The sequence below is a fragment of the Diabrotica undecimpunctata genome, chromosome 9 (assembly GCF_040954645.1).
Source record: "Diabrotica undecimpunctata isolate CICGRU chromosome 9, icDiaUnde3, whole genome shotgun sequence".
Taxonomy (NCBI): Eukaryota; Metazoa; Arthropoda; class Insecta; order Coleoptera; family Chrysomelidae; genus Diabrotica; species Diabrotica undecimpunctata.
Genome location: NC_092811.1, coordinates 26,533,796 through 26,551,854, shown reverse-complemented (window position 1 = coordinate 26,551,854; position 18,059 = coordinate 26,533,796). Strand labels below are relative to the sequence as shown.

At 40.0% G+C, this 18,059-nt stretch overlaps 1 protein-coding gene across 1 annotated transcript; it reads right to left on the bottom strand.

Moving 5' to 3' along the window:
• Positions 1-4,969: 4,969 nt before the first annotated feature.
• On the bottom strand, positions 4,970-6,058 carry LOC140450484 (zinc finger BED domain-containing protein 4-like). The gene has a single exon (XM_072544129.1). The coding sequence runs from the start codon at positions 6,056-6,058 to the stop codon at positions 4,970-4,972; it is 1,089 nt and encodes a 362-aa protein (XP_072400230.1).
• Positions 6,059-18,059: the final 12,001 nt, after the last annotated feature.

Below are 18,059 nucleotides of genomic sequence, written 5' to 3'. Positions count from 1 at the left end.
TTTGGGGATCATGACTGTACTGGCTACTTTCCAAGGAGTAGGGAAGTAGCTCAGTGATAGAGATGCATTGATAATATTAGTAAGCAACGGGATTATATTCTGTGGAAGATTTTTGAGGCATCTTCTGTGGATGCCATCTGGGCCAGGAGATGTGTTTTTGCCAATGTTACACATCTACCTGACGGTGTCCTCAGTCACAGGGGCCATCATCGGGTGAGGATGTGGTCCGTCATGTGCCTGAGGGTAGTAGAATATATCTTCCACTCTCCTTTCGGCTTCTCGTTTGGATCTTTCGCTGAAATTGGGGTTATTTGGGGAGACGAGGGTGGCCTGTAAGGTGTCTTTGAATGCTTCGGCCTTATCTTGTGGATTGTTGAGAATGACATTGTTTACTATGAGATGTGATCGTGGCTGACTTTTTTGTTTAGTTAGGACTTTGAGTTTGTTCCAGAATGCAGCACCATCTCGGTAGTCAAGGTCAGAGGTGACACGCATCCACTGTTGTTGTTTCAGCCTGTTCACCTCCAGCCTTATAACCGCCGAGAGTCTGTTGTACTCTGTTTTGATTAGTGGGTCTCGGAATCTTTTATACTCTCTGAGCATTTTTCGTTTGGATTTGATTTGCGCGATGATGTGCGGTGGAAGAGTTGGAGTATATGGATTATATTTGGTTTTTGGAATAGCCAGGGCTGAGGCTTCTCGTAGAAGCTCCTCAACTTTGGAGATCCCTGTGTCAAATAAGTTATGTGTTGACATATTGCCTAACTCTGGAAGGTTCTGGTTGATATGTTGTTGAAATAGTTCCCAATTTGCTTTACGATAATTTATCCTATAGATTGCAGGTCTTGTTTGAGGGAGGAAATTGAAGTCGGTTTTGACTAAAAGAGGAAGATGATCAGACGTTATTGAATCACCAATGAAACATTCATCATCGATCCTATCAAGCAGGCTATCCGTGCATAAGATATGATCGACGATGGACATTCCATTGTGATTGAAAAACGTTGCATCATTGTTGGTGATTCTTGAGATGGGCAGCTCTAGAAGAAGGTCTGAGAGCTGTCTGCCTGGGATATTTGTGTGAATATCACCGAATTGAGTATGCCTGCTGTTTAGGTCGCCCATTAATACCGCCTTATCGAGTGTGGAAAAATACTCGACAAGAGGTAAGGAGAGGGGTATGTTTGGATGCTTGTAGTAGGATATTATCGTAATTTTGATGTTATTTGATAGGTGTAGGTCAACTGCCAGGTAATCTACGTCACGGAGCTGGTCTAGGATGTGAGGAGGAGGTGTATGTGGTGAGGAAGGTATGGTGTGGTGAATCAAAAGACCATTGCCATGACTGACCTGGCTTTTGTTCAAGTGGAATGAATTATAAAATTAGGTGGCGCCTTAAGGCGGGTGTCGGTGAGGGAAAGGACTTGAATCTGGTGGGTAAAAAGGAAGTTTTTGAGGAGTGCTCTTTTGCGACCGACTCCCGCGCAGTTGACTGTACCTATTACACAGTTGATTGTGACGGCTTACTGGGGCGGGACGAAGGTCATTTCGACCTTGTTATTTCTTGCAGTGGGCACTATGGAGTGCCCGAACATTTTGCTCGACAGGTCAGAGGAGTACTTGGCGATGGTCTCTCTCCTGTCTGGCAATACGTTCATTAGCAGCGTGGTTGTGAATTGGATCCACAACCTAACGTCTGCTGTGAGGGACGCAGGACGAATCCTACGCTCAGCTGTAAGAGGTTTGGCCTCCTGGTGTGAGGAGGGTGTCTCCTGCCTTTTGGGGCATCTTGGTGACCAAGCCGGATGTGTGCCCTTGCAATTTGGGCATTTAGGGTTCTTTATTTGTGGGCAGTCGGAGCTTTTATGCTCGCCGCTGCCGCAGTTTGGACAAGTCGCCTGCCTTTTTTGACATTCGGATATTTCATGGCCACTCTGACAGCATCTGCTGCAGTATTTGGAGGCCGGGCGGATAATATTTGGGTTGTGAGGAGCCTCACAGGGCCTGATCAACCCATCTATGCAGATGCCGTTGATCAAGGCATCTGTGTAATACTCCTCGGAGTCGAGGAATAGGCGGACGAGCCTGGTGGGTTTATTGAACCTTTTAGAGATAATTCTGTGGAGTGATTTGAAAGGAAATTCCATTTCACTCAGGCTGATTGCCAAATCCTCGATGGAAATGGTCAGGTCGACATCTGTGACGACTAGGTGGAAAGGTGACTGCTTATCTATATGGGGCTTATTGGAGCGTTGCCGTAAGTTTTTAGGCTCAATTGTGATGGCTGGTTCTCCAGTTCGGTTTTGTAGCACTTTGGACATATCTCGGATGTTCAACGTCTTAGACGTCTCGAGATATGCCAAGTGGTCTTTGGGGGCAAACTTCAAATTCATCATGACACCCTTGAAAAGTTCTTGGGTGTTGACCAATTGGAAGAGTTTTCGTTGAGTGTCGTAGGCTGATGGGATATTGAGAATTTTATACGTGAAGCGCTGAGGCTGCTTCGCCTGGTCTTCCGAACTGGAGGTTTTGGCGGCTTTGGCTTGGGCAGCTGGTGCCTCAGCAGTTTTTGGAGGTTGCTTGGCACGTGAGGTCGAAGGAACCTCAATGGTGGCGGCGACTGTAACCATTTTTACTGGGGCAGCGGTGGCTGGAGTGGCTGTTTGGGCGGATGGTTTGGTGGCAGAGGCTTTGGTAGTCTTAGAGACTACATTGGAGGATGTAGTTTTGGAAGCTGACTTGGAAGTTTTTGTTCTGCTGGTTCTCTTCGACCTGGAGCGGGTCCTAGGTCTAGGAGTAGGAGGAGTGGCTGATGTTTCAGAATCGGAGGTTTCCTCGACGATTGTAGGCAGAGGAGCAACGTCCTCGTAACTACCATCGGAGTCCTCGTCTTCCGTGGTGATAGAGTTGGGATTTAACAGTGGTTTGATTATATTTAGATCTTTTATAATTTTGGTGGAGGCATCAGGATACCTTAAAAAGCCCTCCTGGAGGATAATGGCCAATCTGGCGAGAAAGTCTTCAGACGTTTCGGCCAATGTGGGGGGGGGGAGTCCAAGGTAGGCATGCTTGGCTTGGAGGGGGGTGGCATCGCTGAGGTGATGGTGTCTCCACCTCAGGTGCCCAGTAACTCCGTGGGCCAGGCCCATTTATGGGGATAAATTTGTGGATGAACGGATTTTTTGTCCGCGATTCCTATTGGTCGACGGCGGACTCAACGTCAACAACAAGAGAACCTTGTTGGAGTAAAAAAGTCCTGCTCCTGATAGGAATCGCTGCAGTGCTCGTTAGGCACTTACGAACCTCCGCGAGCTAACTAGGTACGCCTCCGAGGGACGTCCAAATAAGCGGTGTCACCGCTTTAAAAGGACCACTACCCACGAAGACGCACCGTGACGTACTCCCGTAAACGTTACCTTCCACAGCCGAACCCTCCTAGTGTGGATATTCTCGTTTGGATTTTACTCGTTCACCCTCTATCGATTGGATTTTATTCACTTTTTGGTATTATTCCTATATACTGTACTAGGAATATCGAGTTTCCAGCCCACGTTCACCGTGTGCGATGTGTTGCGATTTCGCTAACTGCTACTTTGTCACTGTTCACCTTCAGTCGCAATCACAGGTTGCTCCGGTTTAAAAAAAATCACTGCTACATTTTGTCGCAGTTACGTTTCAACGGTCCGATCAGAACGGTGACGAAGGAACAGCGCCAAGCTGTGAAAGATCGAACATTCAATAATTGCGATTGCGACTGTGACTGTGATTACTGACAAAGCGATGCGCTCCTTTGCTTGCAGTGATGACAGTGACAGTGCTCTTTCCGTAAATACGCTTACAATATGTAGATGTTTTGGTTGGATCATTATTGTTTTATCAACAAGAACAGCTGTTCTTAATAAAAATGAATTGCGTATTTATTTCAATCTTTTATAAAATGAAAGTTATAAATAATAAATAATGTCATTGCGTGCACATTATTAAGAAAATTATTTATAATTATAATATACAATATTATTAGAAAAATATTAAGATTTTATTTAAAAACAAGAAAATTTCATGACAACCTAAAAAATATAAGAAGCATTAATTACAGCAAAGAGAAATTATGAAAATTTTTATTACATTAATAAAAATTGTCGATGTTGAATTAACACTCACTATTTACATTTAGGAACATTATATTCTTAACATTTGTAGAACTAAGTCTTGATCGTCTTTCTGATAAAAGCTGTCCAGATTTGGAAAAGACACGTTCACAGGGAACTAAGGTTGCAACTGTTCCGAATTTGTCTATAACGACTTTGGACAAATTTGGAAAATTGTAAGAACACCTTTGCCACCACTTCAATGGGTCCTCATGTCTGTCAATCAAATCTTCTTCTAAATACCTCTGAACCTCAATTATTGCTCTTGACGTGGCCGGAGCTGAGCAGCTTTTCTTTGTGGAAACAACTTTTTTATCCAAAAATCCCCATACTGATGGCATCGTCGAAAGTGTTTTCTCATTTCTATTGTCATCTGAATTGATTAATTCAGGAGCAGTAGAGAGTTCGTTGATTTTGTGGGCAACTAAATTAATTACGAGCTTTTTGGCCCTTTCTGCATTACTTTCACTACAAAACCCAATGTTTTTAAATCGCGGGTCTAAAAACGTAGACACAATCAAACTCTTTGAATTTTGTAGGAAAGGTAATTGCTCTGAAATACCAATTAAAAACTTAGTGATCATGTTTAGTATTAAGGGTGACAATTTTTCTTTTTTCATGTCATTATATGTGTTTTCAATTCCATTCGTTAAAATTATTACAGATGATAATGTAACATATTTTTGACCAGAAATAATTTTAGTCACTTCTTCCATTGGTTGTAAGACTTTTCTAATATCGCTTAGCAACTGCCACTCCTCAACAGATATAATGGGTAAATTAGTACTGTTTAGAAGTGCGACTGTTGAGCGAACAATTTCCTACATCTGTAAGATTCTTTCCAACATGTAAAAAGTGGAATTCCACCGTGTTGGTACATCTTGTAACAATTTCAGAGGCTCCTTACCCGATTGGTTCTGTATTTCGTTCAGTTTCAGCATAGCCAATGTACTGCGTTTGAAATGTGCTACTAGTAACCGAACTTTGTTGATAGTAGGCTCTGCTTCCTCAAGGCCATCCTTCACAATAAGATTAATGGTATAGGCGTAGCATCCAAAATGTGGCCATTTCAATTCTTCTCTAATAGCTTTTTTGATATTGGCAGCGTTATCAGAAATCGCTATCAAAATTTTAATTTCTAAACCCCACTCAGTTGTAATCCGATTCAATTCAGAAGCCAAATTAACGCTAGTGTGAGCTTCGTGAAATGAGCTACATTCAAGTAAAATAGATTTTGGCTCAAACTCTTTGGTCACAAAATGAATAGTGGTAGCCATAAAACTCTCAGTATTTATCGATGTCCAACAATCAGTAGTAATAGTTACGGAGCTTACAGTTTTTACCATTTCCCGTACATTGTGGAGTTTTTCTTCATATAATGCTGGTAATAAAGTGTTTGTAACGTATTTTCTACTTGGCAGTTGGTATGCTGGATTTAAAGTATTTACAAAATGTCTAAAGCCCGTATCTTCAACTAAACTAAATGGTTGCAAATCTATTGTAAACAATCTCATTAGAGCATTGTCAAACTTTTTCTTCGAATGAATATTTATTAATTTAGTGGTATACGGAATTGAAGTCTGAATTTTGCTTCTGACATTTGACTCCTGACTATGACCTGCCGAAGAAGATATACTCGTACATAAAGATGTGGATGGTTCAGAGTTACCTGGTTGAATAGGATTAACTTGGGTAGTAGTAGCTATTTGTACCGGTCTCGATAAAACACTGGTTCTTAAAGTTAGATCTGGTGATAATTTTACTAAAGGATGCTTTCTTTCAAAATGTCTTTTTAAATTGGTGGTTGATGTTTTATAACTAAGTACTTGCTTACATATATTACACATGGCGTTAGCTTGGTCTTGGGGTGTGAAAAACTTCCAAATATGCGCCGTCTTTTTCCTATTCATCGCTATCACTGAAACTACACACCAATTTAAAATTTTTCAACAAATTATAAATCGTAAAACAGCTTTAACAATTTTCGTTATATGTTGCGTAATCGCTATACTATATGACTGAATGGACATAGTGTTTTACAGTTCGGGGATTCCAAGAACTTAGAGTTGCGAGGTGGTCACATATAAACTAAGACAGAATAAGTTATAACCGAGTACCATGTATTTTAAAGACATAAAATTATTACAGCCTAACAGTATCATTGATATCGCTATAATATTTCTAATACTACAAATAAATTTAAAATACTTTAAAAGTAGCAATCTCCCAACATGTACTCGATATAGCGCAATCGCAATTTCGCAGTATTACATGCTACTCGGTAATAGAATCAGAAAGCAGCGTTTATAGGACCAAGGTCAACTGCTCCGAAAAATCACTGCGATTTGTCACAGTGACGTAGCCGGAGCAATCGCATTCTGTCACTGCTCCAAAGAAATCGCAGACTAGCACATCCCTACTGCGAACGTCTCGAGTGGAATGATTTCCTGGCATCATCATACATTGTTCATTCTCAGGAGGATAGGGTAAAGGATTCTTTATTATGAGGGAGAGAATGTTTGAAGTGCCCGTTTAGGGTCGGTTGACCCTCTTCAGGCTTGAGTTTGAATGTTGTTGTTTGAATAATGGCGTACACACAGCTAAAACAGTCCGAAAAATCACCGGCGATTTTTGTTCTTCTTTCTTCGTCACTTTTCAGCAGCCAGCGAGCCAGGGGCGAGAGGGTTTGACTGGAATCGATGTTCTTTCCAGTGAATGTGTTGGTTTTGAGCTAGATACGACAAGCCCTGTCTCTAGTGACCATTGGTCCTGTGCAGTCTCGAGCTTAACTCGGCCCCAAAACCAGTGTATTGCACTGAAATTTTGTGATCGAGTGTGCTCGTGAGTGGAGGCGCCTCGGCTTTCGAGAGTTGACTTGTCGCATTTCGCTCAGTGTGAATGTGTGTGTAAATCAAACAGTGACGGCCGCTGCCATTTCGATGTTACAGATTCCGTCTATCACTTAGATTATCTCCGGCCGCCCACAGACTCCGTATAAAGTAACGGAGGCTGCAGACGGCCGGGGGTCTCGGTGATGAGGATATTTCGGTAGCAGAAAGAGTGCCCCTTTCACTGTTTGATTTGTGTGTGTGTGTGTGTGTGTGTGTGTGTGTGTGTGTGTGTGTGTGTGTGTGTGTGAATGTGATTTAGTGTGTATGTGTGCGAGTCTGAATCGACAGAAACTAAAACCGTGTTCTCTAGTGACCATTGTTCCTGCAGCCGTTTATGCGTTTGCAACCGACTTCAGAACTAGTGTATTGCACTAAAATTCTGTTTTCGGTCGCTTACGCTAACGGCCAGGCCTCGTCGGAGTTCGATAGACGGTTCCAGCAATTGTCGATTCAGTTGAGAAAATAGTTGCGGCTATTTTCTCAGGGACGGACAGGTATCATTGAGTAGTGAGATTGGGAAACCGCAAAAAACCAATCTCCCCCTGTCCGGGGTAGGGAATAGGATGTGATATTTATGGGGTTCTGTAGGCTAGTGGAGTGGCCTCGAGGATGTCGACATATTCACCAGGAAGTTCGTCGTCTACGCATGTCTGCAGTAGAATTGATGGTGGGTGAGGATATTTGATTTTAGGTATTCGGGTGGATATGTGACCTAGGAAGGAACAGGAACTTTTTAGGGTATTTTGTGTGATGGAAATGGGGCCGTTGATTGTTTTGAGGGTGAAGTTCCTGTTGAGAGATTTTATTCTCTCGATGACGGGAGTGGTATTTGCTGTGCGGTGGATTTCACGGGAGGGGAAGTGCCAACGTTTTCTGCACGTTCTACGCAAGATTCTACGCTCCGCAGCAGACAGTTTGTTCCTTTGATAACCTTTAAGAAGGCAATATAAGCTAGACTTATATTCAATAACGGGTCGAATGAATGTTTTATAAGTGTGTGTGAGAGTTTTATTGTTGGTTTTGCCAAACGTCGCTGATAATGGGACTAGGAGACGGGCTCGGTTTCTGACCCTATCTAAAGTTGCCTTTAGATCAGGTTCCCAGTTGAGTGTTTTAGTAAATAAGACACCCAAGTAGGTAGCTGTCGGGCTAAAAACGAGTCTTTCTCCCATCAAAAACAGGGGCGTTTGGTCGGCGCGATTGCGCATAATACCAGATGATGAATGTGGGCAGCGAAACACGATAGTTTGTGTTTTCGCCGCGTTTAGTGTGACTCTCCACTTATTACACCATTCTTCGACACCGTTTAAAAGAGTTTGTGCTCTTCTAAAAGTTGTCTCAGGGGCAAATCTGCTCGCTGTTGTAAGGAGGGCTGTATCGTCTGCATAGAGGTACCTTTGCGTGTGCGGTAGGTTTGGGATAGGGATAGAACTGTTGTATGTGATGTACAACAGGGGTGCGAGTACTGAGCCTTGAGGTACTCCCGCTAGGGGAGTGAATGGGGTGGAAACTTTGTCGCTTATTCTCACTTTCACTGTTCTATTCGATAAGTAAGAGTGTATGATTTTAATGAATTGTAGGGGTAGCCCGATGTCCATAAGCCTCCGAATTAGTCCGTCGTGCTAGACTTGATCGAAGGCCTTCTGTACATCAAGAAAAGTGGCTATGGCGATACCGTTACTGTTTAACGTCTGAGTGACTTTAGAGGTGAAATCTACTAATGCATTTTTTGTGGATCTATTAGGTTGGAATCCGTATTGAAATTTTGGGATGATATTGTGACTGTCGAGAAAGTCGCTGAGCCTCTCTTTTAGGATTAGCTCAAGAACTTTCCCTAATGAATTTATTAAGGAGATAGGTCGATATGATTCCACGTTAGTAAGGGGTTTACCTTTTTTAGGTATCATGATTGTGTCTGCTATTTTCCAAGGAGTAGGAAAATAGTAGTATTTGAGACATGCATTAATGATTTTTGTGAGAAGTGGGATTATACTCTCTGGAAGTTGCTTTAGACACCTTCTACTGATATTGTCAGGTCCGGGAGAGTTATTTTTGCCTATTTGGCAATAACTCTCCGTTTCTCTGTCAGTAATAGGGTCCATAATTGGGACGTGGTTTGGAGTTTGATGCAAGAGAGTATTTCTTACTGCGAATTCAGTTTCAAGTTTAAATAAGCGATCAAAGTTTGGTTTGTCTGGGGTGCGAAAATTTTCGTTGAGTGAGTTTTTGAATGCCTCAGCTTTTAGTTCGGGAGAACTAATAATTTGGTTGTTAATCAACAGATGAGAGGGTTGAGATAGTTTTTGTTTTGTTAGGACTTTAAATTTATTCCAGAATTTACTCCCATCTCTGTAATCCAATTTCGAGGTAGCATCTTCCCACTGGCGAGCCTGTAGGATAGATATTTCTCTCTTAATTCGAGCAGAGATGCGATTATATTCTGTTTTGACGAGGGGGTCTCTGTTGATTTTGTATTGACGTAAAAGCCGTCTTTTTTGATGTATTTTGGCAATGATGTATTGTGGAAGTGCCGGTGAGAATGGTAGAATGGTTTTCATTGGAATTGAGTGATTGATTGCCTCGATTATGAGGTTTTCAATTTGGATAACACTCTGATCGATAATTTCGGTTGAATTTAATTCGCCTAACTCAGGAATGTTGTTATTTATGAAGTTTTGGAATCGTGGCCAGTTTGCGTGACGATAATCTCTTATTTGTCTGGGAGGAGGTGGGATTTGAGGAGACATGATATCAGAATTAACTAATATCGGGAGATGGTCGGACGTTATTGTATCGCCTATGTGACATCTATCGTCGAACCTGTGCATCACGCTACCTGTAACAATGATGTGGTCCACTATAGATGCCCCATTTGCGTTCAAAAACGTGAAGTTTGTATTTGTGATTCTTATGATTGGAAGGTCTAGAAGTATATCAGTTAGTCTGATGCCTTCCGGATTTGTAGAGTGATCACCGAATTGAGTGTGTCTACAGTTCAGGTCGCCCATGAGAATTGCTTTATTTAGAGTAGAGAAATACTCTAAAAGTTCTAAAGAAAGCGGGTTTGCTGGATGTCTGTAGTAAGAGATTATCGTAAGGGTTTGGTTGTTAGGGAGATGCAGATCAATTGCCAGGAAGTCCACGTTGGGTGGAGGGACGTTTTGTGGAAATACGTGGGGGGAGTGTGGTAGTCCGTGTTTGATAAGGATACCATTCCCACGGGAAACCTGACAGCGGCTTCGATAGATTGTAGTATATCCTGCAAAAGTCGGAGTGTTTTGACAAAGTGTGTCAGTTAGGGCGAGGATTTGGATGTTGTGATTTTGCAGGATATGTTTGATTAGGGGTCTCTTTTTAGAGATCCCTTGGCAATTAACTGCACCGATTGTGAAATCCATTAACAGCGGATTTAGAAGTTAGGATGGAAGGAGATATCTACGGTGTTATTGTGGCCAGACAATACAATTGTGTGGCCGAATATCTTTTCAATCACAGAGCTTGTGATTGAAGTGATGAGATCTCTCCTTTCGGGAAGGATATTGAGAAGGACAAGGGTACTGAGTTTAATGGTGTTTTTTAAATCGGTGGTTAGGTCGAAAGGTGGAGTTGATCTTTCGATCGTCAGAGGTTGGGTTTGACGGGAGTCTGATGGTTTTTCTTGCCTTTTCGGGCATTTGTTGGAATATGCGGGGTGTTCGCCGCCGCAGTTAGGACATTTAGGGTTGGTTTGCGAAGGACATTCGCTAGATTTGTGATTTTGTCCGCAATTAGGGCAGACGAAAGTTCTATGTCGGCATTCTGAGATGGAATGGCCATTAGTGCAGCATTTGCTACAATATTTCGGGGTTGGAATGACGGGATTTGCTCCGTGAGGGAGCTCAGTGTAATGGATAAGTCCATCAATTGGTATGCCATAATTGAGCACGTGCGAATACTTGTCAGTAGAGTGTCTTTTCCAGTTTGCAGAGATTTGACTCTCCACAATCTGGAGACAGGAATTTCTTGCTCGGTTAGGATTTGTTTTATTTCTTCCTCGTCGTAATCGTGTGAGACGTTTACTATGAGGAACAAATAATTAGAAGGTTTGGGAGCTTGATTTGTGGAACTGTGGTTTCTAGAAGAGATTTTAATTTGAGTCTGTCCTGTTGCTTTGTGTATTTTTAACTGCATTTCTTCAGCATTTAGGGAGTGAAGGGTTCTGAGATGGGCTATGCCGTGGCTTAAGACTTTAAGAGAGTGTATCTTTTGATACAATAAAGGAATGCAGTTGAGAACTCTAAAGAAAGTGCGTTGATTACACAAATCTTGCGGTATGTCCTTTATAAGATATTCGAATGTTTTTGGGTTATTAATTGAGTTTGTGATGTTGGGATTGGTTCTAGGCTTGAAGATTTGTGGAGTTTTGATGGCATTAGCGAAGGATTTTGAAGTGGAGGGTTGAGGTTGAGTGTTGGACGTGCTAGGTTGAATTTGAGAAGATGATGTGGGTGTTTTTTGAGGAATTTGAGGTGATGAAGTGTGAGTATTTTGAGCGACTGTGGATTTTTGTGATTGTGATCGAGATTCAGGAGCTGGTGTGTGTTTGATGGTGAGTTTTTTGTGGGTAGGAGGTAGAGGAGGGTATTCGGAGTCGTGTTTGGCGAGCATCGGATGATTTGGGTCGTGTAGTTCCACTTCCCTGCGCTTCATATTGAAGCGAGTTTGGAGGATAAGGATTTCAGCCTGGAGTTGCTTTAATTCGTGGGCAGATGCAGCGGGATTGTAGGATTCTTCGTGTTCTTCGGGTTCAGGTTCGGATTGAATAAGAGGCGCGTAAGGGTTTGACGAAAGTGCCGCGGTCTGTGATCTGGTCACAGACCGGGAGGATATGGCAGACCTGGTTGAACCAGGCATTTTCACTATGATTAGAACGCAAAGTACAGACTATAAGCAGGCCCCGCAGCCTCACGGAAGCCAGGGGGTTGTAAACCCCCCGAAAAAAAGGCTTGTTCTACTTAACGTGTACCCTGTTGACTTGATACTGGCCTTACTCACCGCGCGTTACCACGCTGCTAAATGGTCCCTCGTTGTATGTCTTATACCGGAATTATAAGTCGTCGTTCTCGCCTAAACGCCCTGCGATTTTGCCAATAAATGGACAATTTCCGGGGCCAGTATATTCTACTGAAACCCCGTACTTTCGAACTTTTATTGCCTACCACTGGGTACCTCGGCTTGTCTGACGCTTACTTCCAAGACAATCTATGTACTGCAATTTTCAGAGTATACACTCTCTCAAATTTCCCGCCGACGTTGTTTAGAAGTTGGTATGTTTCCAGTGACCTACTCCTTCAACGTCTCGTACAGGAATGCTGATTTCCTGGCCGTCGTGCACTTCTTTTATGCCAAAAAAAAAAAGTAGGTCAATCGTAACGGTCGTTTTGGACCTCTTTACGATTGGACCTGCATGACGACCAATGCCCAATTTTCAGTATTATCATTGGCTGCAGCTTAGATGCCGTTCAACCAACGATAATACAGAAAATGAGCAACAGACTCCTGAATTATGATTGGCTGCAATTACTGTTGCCATTTGACCAATCACAATTCAGTAGGCTGGGCGACAGCAGGGTATAAGGTAGGTTTATGGTCGGACGGAAGACTAAATGGTGGTGGGGGTAATTAGTATGATGTACCAACTTTAAACAATAAACCATTGCAGCCAACTTACAAAACAAAAAAATAAACTATTGTACCCATCTTACAAAAACAAAAAAATTTACCACTGCAGTCAACTTACAAAAACAATAAATCATTGCAGCTAACTTGTATCGTTTGGCGGTTTATCACTTATAGGATTTAATGATTAGAATATACTAACAGCGACAAACAGAGAAATGTGCAATATCAATAGGACATTATATAACATTTTCGTCATTATTGGTACATTACTAACATGATTATTGTCTGGCTTAACGAATATATTACAACACCGACACAAACAAAAATTACAAAGCCAGTAGGGCATTATGCAATGTCTTTGGCATAATTGACATAATCAACATATGAGAGGCATCATCTCATAAAAATTAATGAAGTTAACGCAATACCAATAGGGTTTATGTTATATATTCAGTATTATGGGTCCAATTATGGTGAACATGGGCACATAAGATGGGACATAGCGGTTCGAACACAATATATTGAAAAACAAAAAAATAACCCATTACAGGCAACTTACAAAACAATAAACCATTGCAACCGACTTAAAAACAAAGTAAATATTTTCTTTTGACCTCGTTAAGACTAAAAGTGGTGGGGATAGTTAGTATGATGTACTGTTTAGAGCTATCAGACTTCATCCTTCACATTGTTTTGGTTCGTTTAAACATATTAACACCTCAACACTGTATTCATTTTTGAATCGAATATTTACATGTAAAATTTGCTGAATAGAGAATTATATATCGAAACCGGCAGAGTCTAACATATTATTCAATTGCCAACAATGAGCATAGATGTAAACAACAAAAAAATCTTTATTATCCCCATCACAAACATCTCTAACACTGAATATTACCAACAGGCAAAGGTCTACTCGGATGGTGTTACGATGAAAAAAGGAGTGTGTAAAAGTAAATCGACGTCGGCATATTGTAAGGTTACTCCAGAGTTAAAATACGACAAAAAAAATGTTTATTGCTATAATACAGATGCTAGGATATAAATAAAAGTAATGTTTAAAGTATTTGTTTTTTTTGTTTATAACTCAGTTGTTGAAATGACATATTGTAAATACGAAGAAAATGTTCTAATAGAATACCTGCGGGAACACTTTACAACAATATTTTTAACAAAATATGGTGTGTACAAAAATATTATTCAGCAAAAGAGTGAGAATTTTAAACGTAATACGAGAAAATTAAACATATTGACAAATAATATTGCATGTTTTAAATAATGTAGAAATAAATTAACAATATGACAAACTTAGAATGATGGTGTAAAAAATCAAATTCGAGCCCTCTAAAATATATAAAATAGTACTCACTCTTTAATCTTTATTTGTAGCACAAACACCAAACGAACACGCTATCACAAAGGTTAACTGCACACTGCGAGTATAAAAATGTATTCATTCATTAAATAGGCAGGCTGGTATGACGTAACTCGACTGGAAATTATCGAGAATTGCAAGCTGAAGCATGTTTGTACACACGTGCACCGGGTATTATATTGCGAACTTCTCGATGTGGGAACGAAAATAGCGATTGGAATTCAATTACATCCGGTGACGTCAGATAGCAAACTACACATTTTCGTTATAATATAATATTTCGAGGAATTATTATGATGTATGAAAACTTTTATTAGTAATTATACCGGGGGTAATTAAAAATTATAAAGTAAAACTAATTTTAGCATTATTAATGAATATATAGTAACATACGAGATATATAACACTACGAATATTATTATATATATCGTCACATTTTTACGTGAAGACGTCACGCGTCACGCCAAAACGTCACGCGTGACGTTTAATAAATTCGTCACCAAATTCTGAAGGTTTTTTAATTTGAACATGGATACAATCCAGTGCGCCAATAACGGTAGGTATTTGGAATCGATTTGCCCACTTTGTCCTTGCTTCTTCCATACCTTCCACTGATGTGATTTCTCAAAAATTCTGTCAGCAACATTATTTATGGTTTTACATACAGTCGTAAGGTGAACGCCGAAATCTTCAGCAATACCTGGTTGAAATCCAGTATCACTAACGTATCGCAGAAAAATCTCCATCCTTTGTCGAGAGCTAAGGGCACCTCCTCTGGTTTCATCCAGCTCTGGTAAAAAATAATCTGATAGAAAGTCTATACTTTCGCTTTCAAAACGCAATAGAACCTTAGACTTGCTGGGACTTTTTTCATGTAGTGTTTATGTTTACGAACATATATAAAGTCAGCCATAATAATCGAAAAATGTTTAGAACTACCACTCTACTAGTGTAAGTATGCATAAACTACTGGCGTAAGTATTCATTTGAGATTCCTTGACAAATATTAAGGTATTACTTACTAATTGTAGAATATCCTTCTTTTTATTCAACTAAAAAGAAGTAATAACTGGAAAAAATTTTGTGTAACCTTATACATTCAGTAACTACTTGAAAATAAAAGAGATTACTTATTGCTCTAAGTAAACTCTTTTACATAAAGTAATTGTTCTTTTATTCAATTAATATTAAGTAAATACTTAAATACGAGGAAGTAAAAGCAAATACTTATTTTTATTCAATAGACCCAATATTAAAAAAATAAAATATTAAATGAAAAAATATTTTATTAAAGCACAAAATTAAAGTTAAACAAAATATTTTATTGCATCCGGTGCACATTGTTTGTACTTGAGTTGCAACTTTGATTTTTCCGTCAACCATAGTTCCTTTTTTGCCATATTTTTTTGTAGCATTCCGAACACCTTTCTTTAGTTTTTCGTGGTGGATCTCCAATCATTTTTTGAATTAACTTGTGTCCAGGCTTACGCGGATTTGGCGGTCGTAGTATATCAGTTGCGTATTTTTGCAACATAGAACGGGTTACCTGTTCCCTAAATTCAGTAATTTTAAGGGACTTCTGCATTCTCAAATCATTATTGTTGTATAAAAAATGAGCATTAACGATGCTTCTTCTTAGAGTGCCATATCCCTACGGAACGTCGGCGACTACCATGCTTATAATATTGTTATACTGATCTCGGTCTTGCGCTACGTGTAGCAATTGGTGTCAAACCTGTCCACTGCCGCAAATTCCTCAACCAAGAGAGTTTCTTCCGTCCTATCCATTTCTTTCCTTCGATTTTACCGTTGAGAATTAGCCGAAGGAACTCATATCTTGGTCCTCTGATTATATGTCCAAGATATTCTAGTTTACGCCTCTTAATAATATTTAATATAGTTCGTTGATGTCCCATTCTTCGAAGAACTTCTTCGTTTCTGGTTCTGCTAGTCCATGGAATTTTTAGTATCCTTCGATAGAACCACATCTCAAACGCCTCGATTTTATTCATGATATCGGCGTTTAAAGTCCAAGTTTCACATCCATACAAAAGTACAGACCACACGTAACATCTTGTAAATTTTTCACGATTTCCAAATTTAATGAGTTATTGGATAATAGAGGCTTGAATTTTTGAAATGAGTTTCTTGCCTGTTCAATTCTACATCGAATTTCGAAGGATGGATCCAGATTTTGGGTAATCCAACATCCAAGGTATTTGAATCTCTGAACTCTCTGCAGCGGTTGTTGGTTTAATATCAGTTGGGTTGCGCCGATATCCACTTTACTGGTCACCATGTATTTAGTTTTATCGATATTTATCGACAGTCCCCAATTTGTGCATTCCATGTCAACTCTATTGATTAGCTCCTACAGATCGTCGATGTTTTCAGCTAGAATCACAGTATCGTCGGCGTACCGTATATTGTTAATTATTTCTCCTCCTATGATAATTCCTTTTTGATCTTTTAAAGCTTCCCTAAATAGATTCTCAGAATACACGTTAAAGAGGGTGGGAGACAGTACACAGCCCTGTCTTACGCCTCGTTCAATACTGATTGGCTTTGATTATCTGTTGTTGGTATTAATAATGGCTGTTTGGTTCCAGTAAAGTTTGGCAATAAGTTTGATGTCTTTCTCATCTAGTTGGATGCTCTGCAAGGCGGTAATTAGTCTAGTATGCTGAACGCGATCAAATGCCTTTTCAAAATCAATGAAGCACATATATACGGGTTTTCTTACCTCCCAACATCGTTGAAGGAGTGTTTGCATAGAAAATAGTGCTCTCTAGTTCCCAGGCATCTCCGAAACCCGAACTGCTCTTGACTAATTATTTCTTCGCACTTGTTGTTACTCGTAATTCGGTTTAGAAGAATATGCAACAGTATTTTAACGGCATGGCTCATTAAACTAATGAGTCTACAATCGCTACATTTCTTAACGTTTGGTTTTTTAGGTAGAGGAATAAAGATCGATTTTAACCAGTCTGATGGAATTTCACTGGTATCATATATTTAATTGAAAAGTACAGTGAGTTCTTTTATATTGTCATTTGAGAGTAATTTTAGCCATTCGCTGTATATTTGATCTGGTCCACTGGCTTTGTTGTTTTTGGCTTGGTATATGGCTTTTTCCACTTCAGCTTTTAAGATTGATGGTCCTGTATTTGCACTTAAGTTAGGTAGTGCTATTATTATAGGTAAATTAACGATGCTAGTCCCTTATATAATTTCAAATAACAATTTTCTGTACCACTTGGTACAGCGTCTCAATGCTGTACTATATGACGACATTTGGTCGCTCAAATCGATGGAAGACTTTCCTGTGTTATAGTCAACTATACACTTGGGTTTGGTGATGTTATTTCCAGAACGTGTAGTGTTTTCTACAGTCTGTAATGCAGAATCTTTTGTAGTAAGGACAGAAACAATTCTCTTATCCCTCCATTTCAAAATACTAATACCATCTTTACTCGTGCTGGCAGCAAATTCTCTCTTTTTTAGTTTTGCAGTAACAACATGGTGCGGCAGAGATCGATCAAGTGATTTTGTATGAAGGCGCTCCGTATACACCAATGGTTTAACGTATTTTTATAAATAAAAAAAGAATATTTCTAATGTCCACATAGGTATGCCAATTTGAGGAATGAATTTTCGGATATTGTACATCCGAAAAACGATGAAAAAAAATTGCATTTTTTTTGTAATGCTCCCCACCACTCCCATCCCACTACGATTTTTGGACGACCAAGTAATTTTGCATTACAAAAGTATGGGTTTTACATTTTAGCAACAAAGTGCCCACGAAAATCTATTCTAGAAGCCTTTTGCCAGTCAGTCTATTTACTCTACCATGAATCTGGAAACTGATTAGTGGTGGATGTTTTCGGATATTTTTGTCATCGATGCGCATCGATATTCACATTTGGGCATCCGTTTTCTGTATCGTTTCGGAATCGATATAGAGATACTAAAATGTGAAAT